The sequence below is a fragment of the Eleginops maclovinus genome, chromosome 10 (assembly GCF_036324505.1).
Source record: "Eleginops maclovinus isolate JMC-PN-2008 ecotype Puerto Natales chromosome 10, JC_Emac_rtc_rv5, whole genome shotgun sequence".
In the NCBI taxonomy this organism is placed as follows: Eukaryota; Metazoa; Chordata; class Actinopteri; order Perciformes; family Eleginopidae; genus Eleginops; species Eleginops maclovinus.
The window spans coordinates 4204492-4222767 of record NC_086358.1 but is presented as its reverse complement, the minus strand read 5'-3'; the positions used below and the strand labels follow the sequence as shown (position 1 = coordinate 4222767).

The 18276-nt window shown below is 40.6% G+C and overlaps 2 protein-coding genes across 2 annotated transcripts in view; both read left to right on the top strand.

The window, feature by feature from the left end:
• The window catches only part of neurl2 (neuralized E3 ubiquitin protein ligase 2), a 1920-nt gene extending 1214 nt beyond the window's left edge, over positions 1–706 (top strand). Inside the window, exon 2 of the mRNA XM_063892552.1 lies at positions 456–706. Coding sequence (XP_063748622.1) covers positions 456–571 — 116 coding nt within the window. The 3' untranslated portion in view covers positions 572–706. The remainder of the gene's footprint in view (positions 1–455) is intronic.
• Positions 707–1443: 737 nt separating this feature from the next.
• msrb1b (methionine sulfoxide reductase B1b) lies at positions 1444–3306 on the top strand. The gene is made up of 4 exons (XM_063892556.1): positions 1444–1630; positions 2313–2455; positions 2558–2675; positions 2779–3306. Exons 1-4 carry the CDS (start codon positions 1576–1578, stop codon positions 2787–2789), a joined length of 327 nt encoding a protein of 108 aa, XP_063748626.1. The 5' UTR covers positions 1444–1575; the 3' UTR covers positions 2790–3306.
• The last annotated feature ends 14970 nt before the right edge of the window (positions 3307–18276 follow it).

Genomic DNA, 18276 nt, shown 5'->3' with positions numbered 1-18276 from the left:
TCTCTCTAAGGTTGTTTGGGGTCTCTTTATAGTCACTGTGTGTCATTTTGTAGTTAATTTGCATTCATGTTGCATTTATTTGAAGTCGCTTTGGGTCCATTTGAAGCTGCACTGCATCTATTTGGATTTTGGATTCTCTTTGTAGTTGCTTTGAATTTGATGTGGTCATGATGCATCTCTTTGCAATGTTTTGTCCCTTTCTCTTCTTGCTTTGAGACTTTATTTTTGTCACTGTGTCCGTTTAAGAGGTTTTGCACCATTTCAGTTGGTTGTGCGTCTTGCTGTAGTCGTTTTATTTGACTGTCACTACACACCTATACAGCATCTGGCCTAGGGACTCATTTCAGTAATGAATCCATGCTTCGAGTCTTCATTATTCTTCGCTTTCTCTTCACTTTCATTCTGCTAATCCATTGTCTTTTTGTGTATTCTGTCCTCTCTTGTGGTTGCTTCAGTCTCATCCTTGCAGACGTTGTGCAGGAAGGCCATCCAGAAGCACATCGTCCACCGGATGGCCATCGACTGGCTGGAGCTGCCCGAGGCAATGAAGCACTACTGCAAGTATGAATGAAGGAGACACACCTGCAATGGACAAAAATATCACCTCAGAGAGCTTTCACACTTTCTACCTAGAAAATAATATTTATTTTTATGATGGAAGTCTGTGTTTTATCTATAAAACAAAGCCAGAAGTGTCATGTTTATACCTACCAGACAGTGATTTCGCTCGGTTTCATGAACTGTTAATAAAATCACAGTTTTTGCAAGGCTGTCTGTTTGAGTCTGCATCTTCTTACTTTCTTTGTTACAGATCAAACGATTCTGATTCTGAAGTTACATGATAATTTGAAAACATTATGTTGATTTTATTATAATCAACCCCAAAAAAGTAAGCCATGTATTGTCTACTGTATGGATTGAGATTTAAAAGGAGAAAATACTCACAAAAATTACAAAATAAATGAATGGGAAATATTTAAAAAAGCAGGGAGGACGGGTTCCATGTGCTTCAATGATTCAAAGTTTTATAGTTGTATTCATAAATGTGCAAAACCTTCTCCAGGATCTGTCCATAAATTCACAGTATCATTTATAAAGAATATCTGCAATAATGTACAGAGATTACATTTTAGTTGATGTCTAAAAGTTATGAAGATTGACTAAAAATGCAATCGACTTACATGAAATATTCAAGGTTATACACAAAAACATACAGTCTTTTTTAGTTATTTCTCTGCTTCAGTGAGTGAGGGGATTCAGCCATAGTCAATCTGTTTCAGGGTTAACTCAATTTTCAGTGTACTTGAAGCCAGTGAAATGCCTCCATGCTGTACAGTGCAATACCTCCACCCCAGCAGCTCCACACTGACCCCTGGTGGTGGCTGAAGGGAACTGCAGGAGGCGGAGCTCTGGGTAAATCTGCAACGGTCTGTCTTCGCACGAGAGGAAGAAACACAGGAGAGCTTCCGGTCATCTGTCACTGAGAAATACTAAACGGAGATGTATATCGCCTTTTGCTGAGACTTACACACACACACACACACACACTAACACATACTCCCACACGCACAGAGCATGTCTTTCTGCAAGTTCTTCGGAGGTGAGGTCTACAAGGATCATTTCAAACCAGGTGAGCAGGCTGCAAACAGTGATGTGATGTAACCTGTCTTCAGTCTGGATTATACAGGATAACGCTAACATTAAGTGTTCATGTTTGGCCTGTTTTTGGTTTCAAATGAACTCATTTTAATGGAAAAATATTAGTGAATGTGTAATGTCAGAGTGGAAGTGCACACTGTGATATTTATGTTATGTTATTTGAGATAATCAGGTGCAATTTCTACTATTACTACCACTATTACTAGTAATAATAATAAAACAGCAGCTGATATTGAGTATTATGGTTTGAACATAGCACTAACATAACTTGCAGGGGTTTTGTTTAATCGTTGTGAGCTGTATATAAGCAGTCTATGTTTGAAAAAGAAGATAGTAGAAACTACAATATGATGTCAGGGCTCTAGACTGAAAGCCTGATATAATACAATGAATGGTGTCATACTACTATGGCTGTGGGATTCATATTTTGGGATTTTAATGTGTTTTGATGCAGGCATTTTGGGGTCTGGATGTTTGGATTTTTGCCCAAAGTTTACTATAAAGGAGCTGAAGTTTAACTTCTACAATTTAAAGCAGAAAAATAATCAAAACCTTTGCCAAAATGTTTGTTATATACTAAATTGTACCCAGCCAGGCAGACAGATTCAATTAGGAAATAAAACAGTAATGTTATTAAGTATCTGTCCCTGCAGGTATGTATGTGTGCTCCCAGTGTAACCACCCGCTGTTCTCCAGTCGCTCGAAGTTCGCCCACTCGTCTCCCTGGCCGGCGTTCACCGACACCATCCGAGAGGACAGCGTCACCAAGATGATGGAGAGCCTCACTGCCTTCAAGGTCAGAGTCTCCTCCGTCCTCTCTGTGTTACTGCATCATGCACACTGATCAAATATTGCATCCAGTGGTCAAAATGTCAACATGTGTGTTTCATGTGTGCAGGTTCTGTGTGGCAAGTGTGGCAATGGGCTGGGTCACGAGTTTGTAAACGACGGCCCGGAGGAAGGGGTGTCACGGTTTTGAATATTCAGTACCTCGCTCAAGTTTGTCCCCAACAAAGGTGAGATGAGTAATGAGATCCCTTTTAGCTTTTGTGTAATGTGAATCAACATTCCTGACTTCAAGGTAGGTAAGTTGATTTCTCTTTTTCATCTCTGTTCCAGGGAAGCAGTAAAGAGCGAGGTGTGGGTTTCTCTGTGGGTGTATCTGCTGCTCCAGGATCAGTGAACGGGTCGGTCAGTGTGTGACGTTGACAGGAAAAAAACCCGAGAGGGACGTCCTGTCCACTGAAGGATCTTTGACCAGCCTGTGACCCCTGCAAATACTCCAAACACAATGTTATAGAGTACCTCATATTTAAATACATTTGCTGCAGTATCTGCTTAATAATGCTGGTACTATTGACTCCATTTCACTTTGATGTAGCCATATTATCTATGCACTGAAGGAGTCCACATTTCTACTCAGTCTGGGTATCTGTTTTGTAGCAAAGGAACTGTAGAGAGTTTTATTATTTCCTTTATGTTTTGTACTTTAAGCTTCATGAATGAAATATATTTCTCCAAAAGATTTGTATTTTGGAGTCAAGATTTGTCGGACTTTTGCGTTACATTTGGATTTGTCTTCAACGGTTACAGGAAGTGACAGTAATTCTCAACGAAGAAACAATAAATAAATTATAGTTTGATAGATTTGTGTCTTTTCTTTTATGGCTTATCTCCATTACTGGTTCTTGCACTCTAGAAATTAGAATCGGAGGATGAAACCCTCTTTATTAGTCACATACATGCACACAGCAGAGCACACACAGTGAAATTGGTCCTCTGCATTTAACCCATCCTAATACTAGGAGCAGTGGGCAGCTATCGTGCAGCGCCCGGGGAGCAATGGGGAGGGGGGATTGGGGGTGTCCGGTGCCTTGCTCAAGGGCACCACAGCAGGGCCTAGGAGGTGAACTGGGACCTCTCCAAGTAGCAGTCCACTTTCCATATTTCAAGTCTGATAGGGGACTTGAACCAGCGACCCTACTGAGCCACTGCTGGACAGTGTACTACTGTACGTTACTTGAGTAATTGTATTTTAAGCTGTCTTTATTTCAATGCAATTCAGTAAAAAACATGATACGTTACTTACACTGTAATGACAGCTATGTTTAGTCCACACATTCACGTTCCTACAACTGGCCTCTAGATGGCGCTATCATCCTGACATATCAAAGGCATTCCTCTGCAGATGTTGAAGTATGCATTACTATCTGTTCTTACTCTGCACATGTGGAAGCGTGCTTGATATAAACACGAGTTGTGCATTTTTGTTTTCATGCATTAATTATGAATGCCTCTTGTGGCTCTCTGTAGCCCAGCTGCAGGCCATACTTCTGGGTAAAGACGGTGAGGTTAAGAGGAGAAGCCTGGTGAGGGACTGAGAGAGCTATCATTACAAGGGAAGCACACTCACGCAGAGCAACAGAGGGCGCACCCCAATTATCTTGAAATGCACCCATGTTTCCCTCCTTTGCTTCTTTCTTTAGGAAGGAAACCATGAAAGGAGAAAGGAAACAAGGACATATCAATTCAGAAATGTGATGTAAATTAACACATCCATAAAGAAATCATGCAAGGAAAGAGGAAGCAAAGAAATATTAAGAATGGGACTTGTCATCAGTAAGGAAACCAGGCAAGGAGGAAGGAAAGAATGGAATATAAAAAAAGGAGACATGTTGCACCTTAACACACAAGTAAGAAAACCATTCAAGGAGAGAGGAAGCAAGGGAATATTAAAAGAGTCTTGTAATGCACCCTTACACACAAGTAAGGCAATCATGCAAGGGGACAGGAAGCAAGGGATAATCAAATAAGAGGCTTGGGAAGCACCTTTTACACACCAGCAATGACACAGGAAACAAGGAATTGTGAGAAGAACATTTGTGTTGCACCTTTACACACCTGTAAGGAACAAGGAGAGCGGGAAGGGGGATCTTAAGAAGGAGACGTGTAATGCACCTTTACACACCTGTAAGGAAACCATTTGAGCAGACAGGGACAAGGAAACATCAAAAAGAGACTTGAGATGCACCAGTAAGGAAAACATGCAAGGACAGAGGAAACAAGGACAACATAAACATGTGATGCATCTTTATACACCCAGAAGGAACCATGCAAGGAGACAGGAAACAAGGAAATACCGCTTAGGATGCATAACTACAGACACAAATCAACACACTACTCCTTTTTAAGGTCACTCACATTTCTCTCATCACTTTTCCCCGATATTATGACATGCATTCACTTACTACACCCTAACACACGCCAAAACACACACACACACACACACACACACACACACACACACACACACACACACACACACACACACACACAGTGAGACAAACAACTCCTCTATTTCATTAGTCTCGCCGCAGAGTTTGCAGCGTATTTTCTCTCAAAACATTTACTTCTTGTATCGTGCAATTACCAGGGGTCATCATAACATTCGTAAAAGTGGTTGCACTCTGAGCATCAACATTTTTAATATTCTCGAGAGCCGCTACACATCCATCTAAAGGCACTTGTGCACGCTGCCAGAGGTATTCAAATAAAGCCCTGGAGCCTGACCTTGCATTGAGGTTTTCACGGCTGAGTACATTTCCTCTTGTGTTGTCTTGGCAGGGGATCGCCGGGCAGTTGTTTCTTTTAGTCAATTCTGTGGATGTTTTTACTCTGCAGTGAGTGGTTGCTTTTTAAACATAGGTGGTCCCGCTGGTGATCAAACCCACAGCTCTGCCCGTCAAAACTCAACTGTTTGTCTGATAAGCAAAAGCAAACTCAGGGAGATGAGATTAGGATTGCCGAGTCGGATAGATGAGGGGAAGTCTAACTAAAGCAAAGACAAAACAACAACCCTTGGATCATCTTGAGCTGTTGTTCAATCAGTCAGTGAGGTTTGTTGCTACCATGCTATGATTTACCTTTTTGAGTGGACAGTACAGTGCTTTAATTATCCTCTGATTGTTTCCCTCCAGGTGCAACCTCTAGACTCAATGGGAAATGAACTGTACTTATAGTAGTTACCTATGTACTTATAGAGCTACTCATCAGGTCTCTTCGACCCCTCAAAGCGCTTATAGATACTACGAGTCATTCACAGATTCACACCTCTTCATGCAGAGCAGTACCACTTGCTCTAGGGAAGCTAACACTCACACATCGTTGGCCTTCGGTAGCAACTCAGGGTTCAGTATCTTGCCCAAGGATACATCGACATGTTGACTGCACAGGCTTGGATCGAACCCACAACCCTCTGGTTCAAAGACGACCGCACTCCCTAGCAGCCACAGTCGCCCCTCACTCGTTAGTGCCTCGATGAAGGCCTCAGAAAGCTGCAGGAGCTGTCTTCTCTCCTCACTCTGCAGCGTGTGACCTGTGTTTTTTAAAGTTATTACACGGTTTAGTTGAAAACTCGATTCTGATTGGTCAATTCGGACCTTCCAGAGGTTGTTAATACTCACTGACAGGATGCTGCTAAGGAGAACAGACCGTTGCTAAGGAGGATCAAAGGACTTTTTCATTCGCTTTCAACCCACAGAAAGAAGTCTTGTCAATTTAAAGTCAGCTGTGAAGAATAAAGTGAGTTTCCTTGATCAGTGCTGCCGTCGTTTTAAGGTACGTCGACGTCACCGCAGCGAATTTCCGTCTCATAAACGGTCGTCGCCTTTCAGAACGGTCGTCGTCATTTCGCAGAACAGTCGTTGCCATTTTGAATGGTCGATGCCATTTCCGAGCGACCGATCTTGAATTCCGAATGCTCGTGGAATGTTCGTGAAGTTTTCGTAACTTCTCGGAATTCTTAGAATTATGGGTAATCACATTTCTCGAAGACAATCAACATGGCAGCCGAAGAAGGGTCAACTCCAGATCTTGTTCAGTTGGCGGCAGATGCACAGCCAGGACCTTCTCAGGAATCCGTCAAGAAAACCATCTGGATGGAACGCTTTTTTCAACTCAGTTGCAGGTCTTACTAACTCTTAATGCAGCTTAGACTCACCCCAGCTGAGTGGAAGACAGTGTTACGGTCCTGAGAAGGTCCTGGCTGTGCTTCTTCCGCCAGCGGAGCAAGATCTGACCCTTCTTCGGTCGCCATGTTGATTGTCTTCTTCGAGAAGTGTGATTACCCATAATTCTAAGAATTCCGAGAAGTTACGAAAACTTCACGAACATTCGGAATTCGAGATCGGTCGCTCGGATATGGCATCGACCATTCAAAATGGCAACGACCGTTCTGTGATATGACAACGACCGTTCTGTGATATGACAACGACCGTTCTGAAAGGCGACGACCGTTTATGAGACGGAAATTTGCCGTTGGTACCCAGTGGAACCTGCCGTTGGTACGCAGTGGAACTTGCCGTTGGTACGCAGTGGAACCTGCCGTTGGTACGCAGTGGAACCTGCCGTTGGTACGCAGTGGAACGGACTATTTTGGAGAGGAGTTTTGGGGAAGGTAACACTGTCATGGTACTAGATTACTTCAGCTTTGTCGGCCATATTATCTTTGCCCTTTCCCTATTCTTTAACTGCTTTAGGTGTGTATACTTCCCATTACACTAAGCATTTCTGAGCATGTATTCTCTCTCCCTTTCTGTCATGTCTGTAGGCTATTTTATGAAGAATACTCGTTGACGTCACTATGATTGAAATCTGTTGTTGTGCTTTTAATTAGCTTCTGATACTGAATCTCCCGCCCTATGTTTTTCCTTTACCTACTTTAAATCTTTCTTCTCAATAGGCACTCTATATTTAAAATGACCTCATGTTATCCTCAGGGGAAAGAAAATACGACCATTACCCAAAATGTTTTCTTATGTCAGGTGACGTGATGCAGGTAAATGATAGTAACCTTCCCATCAGTGTTTTACAATCCCATTTCTCTGGAATTCAAAGGAGTGTTTGTGGCAAAAACAAAGCTCTGTGTGTCTGAACCACAAACACGTTGGTAGTACTGAACTGGTTTGAACAGAGATGCGGCTCATAAAGAGCTTCCTCGGGGCATTTTATGCTCAACAACAACACATCAGCAACAATTTATCATCCCATCACTGACGCTATACCCGCAGAGTGATTCATGCATAATCAGACCCATGCAGCGGTTAGACTGTGCTCTGCTTTTGGTTTAATTTGTTTAGATATTGACTTGGTTTGTACATTGCTCAATATACAAACACATTTCTTTTAGAGGAAGTAAAACAAACCAAAGAAACGTGCTGTATCCTATGCTTTTAATAATACACTTTTTTTTTTTACCTGAATGAAAGAAGTATAAATAAGAAAAAATGAAAAATAATAATAATTATTAATAATAACAATAATAATAGTATTAATAATTAAAATAAATGTAAAATAATACAACAATATACAGTAATATATTAATTTAAAAAATATTAATAATAAAAAATAATACAAATAAGTATAAGAACATGTATAACAATAAACCCATATAGCCTAAATAAATCATAATAATAATAATAATAATAATAATAATAATAATAATAATACATGACAGTTATATAGCTCTTTTCTAGAAACTCAAAGACAAAGAGTATAATAGTTATAAAAACACATCATATTCATAGATATGACATAAAGACAATTAAAACACCAACATATTTAGATTAAGACCAAAGTTTATTGCATGGCTTTTAGTTTTCCATTGAAGAAAGGGAAGAATCTGTAAAAAGAGAAGTCCTTTTCTAAATGCAGTGAGAGTTATAAACACCTTTTTCCACCACTGAGCTTGAGGTTAATGGTGAATCTCAGACGGTTTGCTGACGGGTACTGCATGGACCCGGCTGACCTCAGACGTTTATAACACGGGTTAATGTTTGACGAGACATGAAAGACACTACACGTGTTATAAAAAAAATTCCAGGACAGATGCAGCTTCTGACAACCCATTGTGTTGCATTGGAGGACCACAGAATTGTTCTTATAGGTGAAACGTCCAGATAGAAATCCTGTACCACAAAATTATTGAAAAAGCAAATGAAACCAGATTAGTGTCATTTATGAGGGTACATTTCTGTCTGCAAAACAAACACTCTTTCAGGCTCGATCAACATTACTTTGGAGTGGGCCATTTCCCCCCCAAAGTGAATAAAGCTCGGGGGTATTTCAGAATAAACAACTTTTCACATTCATGGTCTGTAATTTCTCCGGGTTTCGACTCACGAGCTCCAGATCAGATAAGATGATTATTCACAAATTGTCTCATCAGTCATCGCTGCCCGAGAGCCCACAAAACAGGTGGATGACATCATGCTTAATAAGGCATATTAGAGCCGGATGTCGTGCCAAAACACACACACACACACACACACACACACACATACACACACACACAATGGTTTTATTATGGGACAGTGATTCCTTAGATCAAGATTAAGAGACAAATTTAACCACTAAACATTGTGTTAATGCCTCTACTCATAGGGGCAACTGCTTCACCAGCATCAGGGCATGTTAATGGTATCCTGCCCGACAGGAAGACACTCTTATCTCCTTTTTTTACGAATAATATAAAGAATCTGGTGAACCTGTACTGAAAGGTAAGTGTTTTTGCGAAGGACCATCCTCTCCCTTACAAGCAGCACCTGTTAAAGTGGATGTTATTGTCCTATAGTACAGGGAAACTATCTTATGCTGGTACATATTCCATTCCATTTCATTGAGCTGATGCTTTTATTACAGAGCAATCAACCTTGGGGATACAATTCAGATTAGATCACATCACAATGTTTTATTGACATTTTCAAAGTATTACGTCCCATAACCTGTTATGTCCTACACTTCCCACGCCTCAACCTGCTTTCAATTAAAGGTGTGTGATGTAATTTTACACAAAAGCACAAATATTCCACTTAACTGCTGTTGGCAGCCAGCTACTGTTTGAAAAAGCAGGGTGTGTTTATGATGTCATTTTCAGTGTGATTGCGTAACAGTTATATAATTTGATAGATGCATGTCGGATACCTCTTTCTCTCACCATGTTTATGCTTTTTTGCGCTCTACATGATCAGTCTGTATACGTTTGTGTAATATTTCACTCTAATTCTGTAGAAATGTGTGTAAAATGATTGCTCTGATTGGTTAGCTGGCCGGCTCTGTTGTGATTGGTCAACCGCTTAGAGAGGTCCCGTGCATTTTGTGCAATTTGCTGGAGCGTGAGCCAATAGACTGGACGGAACTTTGGGATTGTAGCCTTTGAAAACCTATATGACACACTACAGGAAAGGGAGAACCACAAAAAGCATACAGTGATAGGGCCTCTTTAATCCTGCTCACTTGTAACTTTTATATCCAGTGTACAGGCGGTGCTTAACTCAAATTTAGAAAAGCAACTCATTTAACAAAGCCTTTAAATACCTCTTAAAAGTCTATTCTGTCATACAATTCTGGTGTAAGACTGTATGGTCAGAATTTTACTCGTAAACCTCATCCGGCAGACAGCTCACCAGTCCATCACAGAGCCACTCAGCATCTGGGCTAAATTATGCTCCCTCCTCTGGACATGGAGCGAATCTCCACCATCCATCTTGATGTCCTGGCATGTGGAGCCTGCAGACTGCAGACCCCGGCTCACCCGATGTCAGCGGTTGTCCTCGGCTCCCCGGGGACCCCACACACACATCTCCATGCATCATACTCTGAGATGCAGAGCATTGAGCCGCCGCTCAATAAGTCAGAGGTATCGACACCTTTCAACTTCACATGGGATTTCAGTTAGAAAGCATCAGGGACTTGACTGACTTCTTGTGTTTCTGTCTCACAATGGCTCTGATTATCCGTGTTTATATACTCTTATTATGTTTCCTAACTTCACTTCATGAGTTGTTGATATGTACAAACTGTAAAGCCAATGAGACAATGTGTAACTTCAAATATTGGGCTTTAGAAATACAATTATATTACATTAGATTTGATTCAGGCCTACATGCAGGGTTAGAAACAATACACAGATTTGTCACATAAGTAAAAGTTAAGTCAAAAGCCTGGCATTGAAACGCTTACATAAGTAAAACATAAGTATTAGCATCAAACTATACTCACTGTACCAAAAGTTAAAGTACTTTTTGTGCATAATACACCATTTCAGAATCAGATGCATTAAATTACTGGATTATAATTGTTGATGCATGTGTGTTTCACAGCTGGTGAAGCTAGTTTTAATAGCTGGATATCTTAACCTCCTATAATAACAATATTCGTTACATGACAACAATGGAGATAAGTATATTTAAAACACACTGAATGTGCATTCTAACCCTAAATATAAAGATGTATACAGTGCTTGTGGAAAAACTACAAATACCTCATAGCCAGAAAACATACATTTTGTCACATTTGCAGTATGTGGGAAGGTGACGTCACATGACACAGTCACATGACCTGCAGGTAAACCGGAAGTGATGAAAGTTACCCGTTTTTTTGGTTTAATTTGCCGGCTTAATTACTTGGACAGACTACGACTTTTGCTGCATGCATCTCTCTCTCCATCTGCATCTCCATCGCACAGGTAAGACGCTTTCTAACAAACACACTTTAAGGTTGCAGGATTACTGGAGTTGATTTAATGGCGTTTTAAATCCTAGTGTGTAAAATAGGGTCGCTTTGGCTCATGGACCCTGGTGTGTTATTATCACTGCCATGCTCTTTGTATTGCTGTATTTGAATCGTTTTTATATGCACATGTTTCTGTTCAAACAAGACATGACCACAACCAGCCGTGTCAGCTAAAGGACCATGAGATACTGGCACATTTACTTCATCTGTGTTTTATTTAAGCTTTTAGATTTGTGTTTATAACATAGGCTTTTGTTTTTCAACGGAAAGCTGAATTCACCATCCCTCTTTCTGAATGATGTCAGTATGCCACAGGAGTATTTCTATTGAAACGTTTGATAGTGGAGTAACCTGATGAACAGTAATAATTAGATAATGATTGTTCATGGGTTTGGTTGGATTTGGTCTCATGCCTTAAAAGTGATGGTTAAAAGTTGACATTTCACAAGAAGTAAGGTGGAGTGAGTTTCCTGGCCAAACAGGAACTGGTGGTGTTGTGGGTCATGGTTGACATGGTTGTCTATTTTCTAAATGAGAAAGGGCTCAAGTGTTGGCTTTTACATTTCCGGTTATTTTTTCAAAATGATAAATCTTTTCCTAAAAAAATCTGCCTCTTTTTTTCTGCCTTTTTTAATCCAAATTTCGACTTTTTATGTCCCACTGTTTTCTCATTATTCTAACTAGCTACTCCTTCATGTGGCCCTTATCATTTTCTTACAGAATTTCACAGTGTTTGTCTCTCAATATTTCTCCTTCAAATTTCTTCTTTGTTGAATTTCCGACTGTTTCTTCAAAATGATCACTATTTTCTTTCTGAATTTCGACTTTTAAAAATGTCCCACTATTTTCTCATTATTCTAGCTCCTTCTTCGTGTGGCCCAAATCGTCTTCTTTTAAAAAAAATCACACTTTCTGTCTCCACATGTTTTCTCATTATTCTAACTCCTTGAAAAAGTGATCATTTTTGAAAAAGAAAGTCAGATATTTTAGGAAAAAAGTGATCATTCTGAAGAAATGGTAACAAATTCCAAAAATTGAAAAATCTGAAGTTTGAAAATAAAATAAATGAGGCTGTTGCCGGCACAGCTACAGGTGAAAAGCAAACATGTTTCCACTTGAACTGACCCTTCAACTGGCCTCAGATGAACAACAAAAACATTTATGAGGCAATTCAAAGTTTACACTAAGTGCTTTCTGGCATGTCTGACAAGCAGCAGGTTTTAAACTACGTCTGCCCAATCATCTCCGTCTGCCTTGGCCTTCTGCACGCCTACTTCTCTGCATCGCCCTGACAGCAGACGGACTGTTAGTAAACACCGTGTCAGAGCGCTGTCGGACTGCGTTATCTTCAGTCCCGAGAGCAGATAACACGACTTCAAAGCTACGCATGCTCTGAAACTATTTAATCAGGAGCTTTTCTCTGCAGACCTGGGACTCTGATACACTTGGAAGCAGACCTTGGTGTGTGTGTGTGTGTGTGTGTGTGTGTGTGTGTGTGGTTAAGGGGTCATGTTTGTTTAGGCTGCCTGTCTCTTTCAGTGGCTCAGGCTCATGGAGTTATAATTCTGTGGCGAGACTGCTGAAGATCTTACTAGTTTTCACATTTTTCTTTCTTCTGCTGAGGCTTTCTCTTCGTGCTCCACAGTCCATTTATTCCCGAAGCTTAAATCGTCAGATCATCAAATGGAGAATGAAGTTATAACTTTAAAAAGCCTTGGCAGAAACACTAGTGGTGGATGAAAAATCGATACCCTTTACTTGAGTTAAAGTACGAATACATTCATGTAAAAATTCTCTGTTGCAAGTAAAAGTCCTACATTTCGAGATCTCACTTAGTAAAGCATAGAATAATCACCAGAAAAGTGAATCAAAAGTAGTATTTTATTAATCTGTATAAGACATTATAACATAAGCCTTTCCCTGTTGTAGAAAAACAACCAGTGATGCATTTTTATGACAATCTTTGTTAACTTTCTGTAATATATTTGACATTTTTACCTTAATAAGGTGCCTTGTTATGCTCATTTCAGGTTCATGTATGTGTTTTGCTCCTCTATGAAAGTGAAAAGATTACTTAGGTGCAGTATTTGAGCAAATGTGCTTTCCGTGACTCAAACTCCCTGCTGGCATTAGTAATTCTTGCTGGCTTCTGCAAGTACCTATCAGATGGTGTACCAGCGCGGTGTGTGTGTGTCTATATTTACAGCCGCGTCCTGACATATATCATCGTCTTCCGTGGAGCTTCATAGCAGAGAAGAAGTGAGCAGAATGATTATAGGCCAGCTTTTGTTGCATGAATGACATCATGACCGTAGATCATGGAAGCGTATGGTTTTGGAAATCCCTCCGTGCACGGCGCAGTAAATCGCACGGTAGCTGTACCGTGAGGGGCCAAGAATCCTGGCTTAATGCTGGAGTTTGATGCAGAGGGAAAATGGAAGGTCAACGAGTGGATGCATGCATGCTAATCATCACATTTTCCAGGGTGGCCTTATTACCCTGAGTCACACCTGTGGTCCGATAGCTTATCAGAGGAGCTGATTGCTCACTGCTGTGCAGCACAGATCAGCTGGTGTCGTTAACAGAGCCTGACGTCACCTGTGCTTATTACTGCGTTTAGATCTCTGCCCTTTTATAACTTGTTTTTGTGGACCTTCACATGGAGATTTGCAGTAAAGGGAACTATTAGTTTTCTTTAATCCTTAGGTAACTGACTTACAGCAAATACCATGCTGCATCTTGACTGTCCAATCCGTTCAAAAAGCTGTAAAAAGCACAAGTGTATACGTTCATGTGGGGATTTTTACCTTTTCACTTGAACAGAGTCACGCAAGGTGCTCCTCTACCCTGTTCTTTATCTTCTTATCTTACTTTTGAAGCATGTTTCCTTTTTTTTCTAGTGAGATTGAGCGAAAGACACTTGAAAAATGTAACGTCTGCTACTACAGATAGGTTGCAATTTGTTCTAGGAAATTCAAAAAACTCTGGGTTTATTCAACCTTTTCAAACCCAACGTCCTCAAAAAGACCCATGGCTGATTTTTGACAAATCATCTTGTAAAAGGAAGTGTTTAAACTAGTAGAAATTAACCTTCAAATGCATGCGTGTAGAAACTCATTCCTCATCTCTCTAGATGCAACATTTAGTTTCAGCTACTTTCTCCTCAGTGTTTCAGCCACACAGATATAAGATGTGCAGAGATCAGCAGATTTTTTTCTCCTTGTTGTTTTGACTGCCTCTCTACACAGCATGACACACCTGAGACCTTACCTGCTCCTCTGCAAAGTGGTTAACGGGCCTAAAAAACATAGAAATGTGATTGGGTAGCATGCTGTAAACACAGATCAACAGACATTTGTGGATTTCTCCTAATAACATTACACAGGGATTACATTTATAGTTGTTTCCATTGAGTATGAAGCATTTGAAATTCATTTGTTCGCTTCCAGTTTTTCACTCAACCAAGACAATACTTGCTTAACAGTTTCTACAAGTATAAAAATAACCAAACAAGCAAGAAATAAACACAAGTAAGAGGCTCCTGTGGCCTCTTGTAACCTGCCGTTGTGAAATAACTGAGGTTTTATTAGAGGCGGAGGCCACTATTTAACCATAAAGGACCTGCAGTGTGATATGATTCCTTCTGTAATGACTCAGCTTGAAGTGGTAAACAGTTTTTTTTATTGTAACCCTCAACATACTCCATCTCACACAATGAAGAGAGGATCCTGTGCAGGCATGCCTGGAACTTCACATGCCTTCTTTACTCCTCAATTGAAGGCATTTTCAAGCTCGTAAGCCACACCCATGTGTAATGTACAGGGCTGCCGTGCCCTATACTTACCCAGCTCGCCACAGAGCTCTGCCCTGCAGTTAGAGCGGAGGATATGGACCTGCCACCGGCCTTCACACAACACACAGATGCTCGGACTCTCATTGCTTGGTGTCTGTGCTGTGTTTGTGTGTCAAAGTATTTACAAAGTAATCCACTGGTCTTGTTTTCTAGTGGAGATGTTGAGGTGTTGTGCAAACAGCCCTGCGTGCTGTCAGAGCTCAATTAGAGTTCCTGCTGATCAGAAAGTTTGTCCAGTTTCAGCGACATGTTTGTGTTGTTGTTGGAGGAAGAGGTGTGTCCAGAGGTCCTAGGTGTCCCAGCATTACACTGTAGCGATACAGTGATCAGTATTAGATGTTTAAGGAGAGCTGAAAACAAGCACTATTGTCAAATGTCAAACATGTCCCCGGCAGGAAAACAAAAAGACAGAAAGCAAAACAAGACAAGACTCAAGGAGGAAAGGCTTTTCAATACTATACCAAAACAAAGATCATGACAGATGTGTTCAAGCTCTATGTTTTCCCTGTGTCCTCAACAAGTAACAGCTGGCTTGCTAATGGGTTATGATTAGGCTTCAAAACTACTAAAGACAGGACTGTAGTTTAACATAAAATAAGAACCTGAGTTTGAAGTGTTGGGTCACTGACCAAGCTGTCCTATTTGATGCCTTGGGAGTGAGAACAGGTCTTTTTTCAATCTGTTTCTACAATCTGTAATGTGGATTTTAAGCCTGAAAAGTGTGACATATTCTCCTGAATTTAGGACTTTATCACTTGGACTGAAAACCCCCTGCTTGTAACTCATCCTTTTATCCGTGCTGGCTTACAGTGACATGATGTCTGGTGGGGTTTGGTGACAGGGTACTGTGTGTGTGTGGGTGTGAGACACATTCCATCCAGGTGAGTTAACAGGCCTTTTGAAGAGCAGCTCTTCAGTAGCATTGTATCCTCAGTGATCCAGGGAAATGCCGGGACAATGCTGTGTGTTATCCGGCGGGACAAAGGCTGCACCGCCCTTCTGGACAACTTGAGAAGTCTGGTGTGTTCGCTCCGACCTGAAACAGTGAGGGGATTAGCTATTGTGAGAAAGAGAAAAGACAGGAACCCTTTTTAAAAGAGACACAAAGTGGGAAGCTTGTATAAATACTTTAAAAGACCAACCTGCTTCAAAAAGATATATAAAGATGGGACACTATACATACGTCACACAACTGATTTGAGTTTAGTTTGACTAAATATAATAAGGTACATTTGTTTCTGGTTCCTGAGAATTTGTGTTGATTTCAAACTCCTAGGAACAAAAGTCCGAAGTCGGGGTGTTCAGTATTGACAAAGGTCTCGTGTCTTTGAAGCGTCTCAGGGACTTTACCGGGGATTACAGAGCACAACAGTCACCGTGGAGCTTTGTACAGCTGTCTGCGATCCACCAGCCGCAGACCTTACACAGGTGGGGAGGAATTCAACACCGAGGATGTCACTTACAGACACAGGTGTGTGTGTGTGTGTGTGTGTGTGTGTGTGTGTGTGTGTGTGTGTATGCCTTACTTCAGGTGTTTCCCAGCCGGAGAAAGAGAAGTTCCCATACATAAGGCTGTCATTTAGGAAGGACTGTACATCATGGCTGTTACTGGTTATAATGAGTTAAATATAATTGTATGTGACTTGTGTCAAAGTTGAGTTTGAGTGTTCAAAAAGGCAAGCAAATAAAACATAAGCAGCTCAAATGTTTCTCTTCAAAAACATAATATGGTGCTATGTCTGTTTGAGGCCTGCTGTGTCAAAACGTATATCTAAATTAAATGTATAATTCTCTGAAGGCCTTTTAGATTCCAGAAAGCCAAGCCAAGCAAAAGTAACTGAACTCTGTCTTGGTTATCTCTGAACCACAAACTGTGTTGAGGCTACTGTAGCCTCTAATTACGATAACTGAAGTCACTGCTAAAGCAAGATAGCATTAGTGCAAGCTAGCTGCTAGCATAGCCTCTTCTAGCCTTAGCTTCAGCTTAAACTACTAATTACTTATTGATTTTTTACCTATTTTTATCCATAACTGTAAAAATATATACATTTTAAGAGTTTAATGAGTTATGTCCAATAATTAAAGGACCCAGTAGCTAAATCCAATCACAGTGAACAAAACCTCCCCTGCTAATGCTAAACTCTCGCTAAAGCTAACAGGTTTAAATGAGAAACATGCAATTTGGTGTAACCGTTCTAACTATGACATGTTTAATGTTCTATATAATTGATAAATGTAGTGTTAAGTTATTAAACTACACGGTTAAAATATAAAAAACAAGTGAAAATGGTGACCGCTTGCATCCCAGAAAAAAGGAGCCACTTTGGTGTCAAACTGACTTCAAAAAGCTGAATCTTTTGAACCCTGCACTTAAAGCAAAGCGAACACAGCTCTGCATGACACACATTAAACAAAAACAAAGCAAGCCACGCATTATTGATCACTTAGACTACGGAGTGGCACGTCTCCGATTGTTTTTCAACATCACCGCGGATCAATACGGAGGAGTGCTCCGAGAGTACAGAAGGGTAAATGATGCCTTCTCTGTTTAGAGACTCTGGGAAATTGACATACTGCCAGGTTGGAGGAGGCCTGTGTCGATAGATATTGTCACCCCCTTCACATTGATCATCAGTATGGATGTGCTGCCATGTAGCAACCTCTCCTATATTCGAGCACATAGGGTGAAAGTGCCAATAAAAGTGTGATTTATACAGAGGCACATATATTGTTAAAAAACTATTTGGGGGAAATAGGGTTTGGTATCCAGAAGCATCCATTTCAGAAGAGTCTGACACTGAAGGTTCATTATGGGACAACACCACCATGGCGCTACGAATCTCACCTGAAATTCAGTATATCAAGCACCATGTCAGGTTGTATTTTAGCTGATATGTATCAATGAGTTAAACCAAATAAACCACCATATGCTCCAAAGCCTCCACGGTATACAGACAAAGCCTTTTACCAGCTTGTTTTTGTTGTATTCATTGAATTATATTATTTAAAGGCAACTTAAATCCCCCTTGAGTCAAAAGCTAAGATAGCATTTAGTGCTTTCTTACACCTTCCCTTACGCTAATGCATTTTGCTATCGGGTAGCGGTCATTTCTGCACTCCAGCGCTTCAGATGTGCAGGACACACAAGTCAATGCATATGCAAACACGTATTTACTATATCTCCAGCTAGTTGT